This window comes from Sphaeroforma arctica (assembly GCF_001186125.1).
Source record: "Sphaeroforma arctica JP610 unplaced genomic scaffold supercont1.80, whole genome shotgun sequence".
Classification (NCBI taxonomy): domain Eukaryota; class Ichthyosporea; order Ichthyophonida; genus Sphaeroforma; species Sphaeroforma arctica.
The window spans coordinates 83,220-87,547 of NW_014040478.1; the positions used below are offsets into that span (position 1 = coordinate 83,220).

The following is a 4,328-nucleotide window of genomic DNA, read 5'->3' on the forward strand; positions in this document are numbered from 1 at the left end:
ATATTATACACGCAAATATTAATCTATGTGTACATATATGATCATATTTACGTAAAATCATTGTACAGATATATGTCGTGTCTTTGAAATACATATGTATGTATACAATTTCTATATTTTTACATGTTTTCCGGCACGAGCTTATATTTGGCTATTATAATAGCCTATTTATATTTTGATATGTGCTCATCCTACGCGTTCCCTTCTGATGACATCCAATCAAGGCCATGCACCGCCTGTATATGCACAGCAAGGGGGTCCACAAGGCTACCCCCCACAACAACAGGGCTACCCACCACAGCAACAGGGCTATCCTCCACAACAACAGGGCTACCCTCCACAACAACAGGGCTACCCTCCACAACAACAGGGTTACCCGCCACAGCAACAAGGTCCCCCCCCACAGCAGAGTTATCCTCCGCAACAGTACGGCTATCCACCACAAGCGAATGGTCCTTCTCCTCAGGGCTACGCTCCGGTATTTACATAGATCGGCAATGTATTGTTATTTATTTTAGAGCGAGATGTTCATAACTGAATCTGAAACTTGGCGATTTTAAATTCAGCACTCCTTACTTTTTTTATACTTTTTTTACATACTTTCAATGTATTTTTATCAGCCTATGTCGTATGACCAAACGCAGGCGGGGGCTGGTAGCAGTGGGGGAGCACCGCCTGGATATGGCATCGCTAATGAGAATAAAGGGTATGTCGTTACAGTTGAGTTATTCTTACGACATCGATACTAGGTTTAATTATATTTAAAGTTTCAATTTGAAATTTTCAACAAGCTATTGAATATATATTGTTTTGTTCGACAGGAAATGAAGCGCAAGCCTGCTAGGTACTCGTAGGGTATGTAACGAGTTGGGATCGTGCCCGACCATCACAAGCGAGTGGGCAACCATCGCAACCAGTAATAGACCTCCGCGACGATTGCATCACTGGATGTAGGTTAATAATCAGACCCTACACAGGTGCAACGCAAACGCAGAACGCTTTGCGGTTAAATTGCACTGTGCAGGCCATTAGGAGACTATAACAGCCCTGTCCATTTTGAACTAGAAACGTTATTTTATATTTTTCTTCTTTTTCAAATTAAAAACATGCATTTTAGTATTTTTTTGTCAATTTTTTGTACTCGTTAAAATAGCACACTTTTACTAAATACTTTAGCTTTACTATCCCGGATAGTCACACAATCCTCATCAAATCCGTGACATGTAATTGTTTCGGTGCACCCCGACATTCCCATCGTTTTGTCTACCCATCCGAAGCTGGAACTACCTAAGAAATACATACATACATACATACATACATACATATGGTTTGTCTGTATGTCTGTAATTCGGTTTCGCTATGTCTCTATACATATATACGAATGTTTGCATTCATATATTATTATGGACCTGGGAGTAAATCAGATTTTTTTAACACAAAATCGCAAGTCACAGATTAAATCAGTGACTCTTCGATTTTGTAAAATATCTGTCGTTCTTTTCATAGCCAACTCAAGGTGACTAGAAAAGGACGATAGACAGGATAATGCCCATCACCCATTTTCCTTCTCTATTAAATAGTGAAGTGTTGGCTCTCCTAACAAAACCGTTACTATTGTATCCCAATGACCAACGCCGCGCAGGACCTAGGTCAGGACGCTCAGCAAGCTCTTCACGCCTAGCAAGTCCCATACTATTACCTGCGAAAACAGGCCGGGGCCACCCGCGAGGACAAGCTGTGTCTGGTGAAAGGCGCAAATCTCGTTTACCAGTCCGATTAGAAATACCTGGAGTCTCTACTTCCGGCAACATTAAGAACTTCTTCCAGTGTCCATCTTTGGCGTATACCGAGGGAGTACGAGCAAAACACTAGACAACTGCACTGCAATTTGGCGTCAAGACAACATACAACGTTACACTATCGGTCTAGCCGACGCATCAACTCAGAATTCCTCGTGGTATAGAGATCAAAGGGCGCCAGTAATCAAAGAGCTCGACAACAATCTTAATTGGGCAACCTATCTTACCCACGGAATCGAACAGATCCATCTAGAAGATCTATTATCAGAACATCGCGACCAAGTGTACAACAACCTTATCGTTGCTGTGATTCGCGATATAGGACAAGCCGTTAATCTCAAACAGCTTCGCGTACGAATGTCCGGACTTTGCTGTCACAGCGGAGTGTCGACACAAAAACACGTACGGGCCGCGAAGAGGCGTCTACACGGGATAGATCTGGCATGTCCATGCAGAGATGAGAAAGAAGATAAGACAGGGAATAATAAAGGCGGAAACCCGAGAAAAAAAACAGAAGAAGGCCCGCGCCCACTCCGCTCTATCGAAATGTCAGAAGTGTTCGCCATAAAAACTTGTATCAACGGTCCCAGACAGATGTACAAGATACGTATGACAGTCTATGACGCTTTGAAAGATTTTACAACAAGCCGATTCCACGCTTTATTCCATATTTCACTTTCGTCGATAGTGACTGTACTCTAACTATATTGGTTGTGGAGATTGAAACAGGTGGATGTAATAACTACACCTAAAGAACTGAATATTCGTCACCTGTCGATGTAAAAGCAAGGTTTGAATACAACGAATAGAAGCGCGCAAGGAGTAGTTAAAATTGAGTAACGGTTAGCAAAGAGTGTGAGGTCTGAATTTTTAAACTCCGTCAGAAATGCCGCTATGCGCGGCGCGCCTGTTTTGTTTGTTGAGTACGTTCATATATGGGATAAACTTTGTTCTAGCGACGGATAACATGAATATATAAAGGCGCTGTTCTGCAACGCAACACAATGGCCCTTATTGTTAGAAAAGCACCTTTTTGGGATATAGTTCATTAGGTATACAAAATCAATAATATATTTTTGAAAAATGGACTCCCGCAACTCGTATAGTGTATGCCGATTCTATGTGTTCATTAATACACCCGTTCGAGTCCTATGATACTACCACTACAGACAGTATGGCCGACGACTATACACTCAAACCAACACTTTGTTAGCTGCGCTAGCAACGTTCGTCACTCAGACTACAATTGTTTCATCTATTGTACTCATAGATGCCGTTGAACACGATCGTGACGAAAACCTCGTATATAACCCTGATCACACGCGAGGTACACGAATGTTGACGGAGATTATACTGAGCGATAACCATAGATATTATATACGCTGTCTTCGAATATGATTAAAGAATTGCAGGCATACCATGTACACGATGGTCGTTCGGATTTTCTTTTACCTGAGATGGTGTTTTCTTAGTCTCCTTTACTGGATAAGTAATTAGCCAGGCAAAGCTAGGAATATACTCTGGGCGAAGTCAGAATACAGTACACGTACGTATGATGCGAGTTATACAACTGGTACAAGAAATTTGTGTATACCGCATTCTAAGATTAGAACCCCTGAAAAAAAAAGGGGGTGCTATTGGAGGTTTAGATGGATTCCATTTTCTTGCGCGTTGTCCAGACGAGATACGCTCAAAAATGCGCAGCAGGAAAGACCAGATCACACAGAATGTGTTTGCTGCGTGATCGTTTGGGAGATTGATGATGCTTGTCTTGGCCCGTACCGAAGGTTGTGACCATGATGGAGACGTATACAGTGTTGTAAACAAAATAGCCAGCTACTACATCATACCGGGGTGCTATTTCTTAGCCGATAAGGCGAATCCATTTACTTGGTAGAGTTTAACGCCATATGAAGGCAACGTTATCATCTAAATGATTTCAAACGTTGCATGGTATCGATAATAGGCCGAGATCATGCAAGAAGTTGTTTAACATACGACATGCCAAGTTGAGAAATTGCATAGAGTGCTATTTCGGCCATTTCTAGAGGCGCTGGCTATGCTTCCAAAATGCTCTGGAACTAAATGGAATAACGGTACACAGGTCGATTTCGAATATTGTATGTTCGCTATCGATAATTTTATACGAATACATAACACTTAACTTAGAAGAAGGTTTGTAATTTTTTAAGGAAAAAATGGCTATTGGTTTCCTAGCTCGAGTGACTCGGATTATGAGAGCTACAAAGTGTACGAACAGGTGCAGAAGCAGGGATCTGCAAATCGAAATCAGCATATCAAGAGCAAGTAAACCACGCCCAAGTGCTAACGTAAAACACGGGGGCTGAAAGTATAACGGTAAATATTGCCCGATCTAGGAACACCAGATAATGACGGGCACAAAACAGCTGGTGAAAGACAAAACGTAAGCAAATGGCGCAACTCGAATGGCAAAGGCATACATTGAACTACCATGTATTGGCGACAAAGGATTTGAAGAAGCTGAATTTATATATATATATATATATA

General features: G+C 41.6%; 1 protein-coding gene across 2 annotated transcripts; it reads left to right on the forward strand.

The window, feature by feature from the left end:
- Positions 1-208: 208 nt before the first annotated feature.
- Positions 209-1,725, forward strand: SARC_01892 (the record flags this gene model as incomplete). Of its 2 annotated transcripts, XM_014304372.1 has the most annotated exons (4): positions 209-478; positions 621-706; positions 822-855; positions 1,643-1,725. In XM_014304372.1, 3 exons carry the CDS (start codon positions 209-211, stop codon positions 826-828), a joined length of 363 nt encoding a protein of 120 aa, XP_014159847.1. In that variant the 3' UTR covers positions 829-855; positions 1,643-1,725. The 2 variants fall into 2 exon arrangements, with proteins under 2 accessions (XP_014159847.1, XP_014159848.1); XM_014304373.1 differs by lacking the exon at positions 1,643-1,725 and having other exon boundaries at positions 822-1,110.
- Between the last annotated feature and the right edge of the window lie 2,603 nt (positions 1,726-4,328).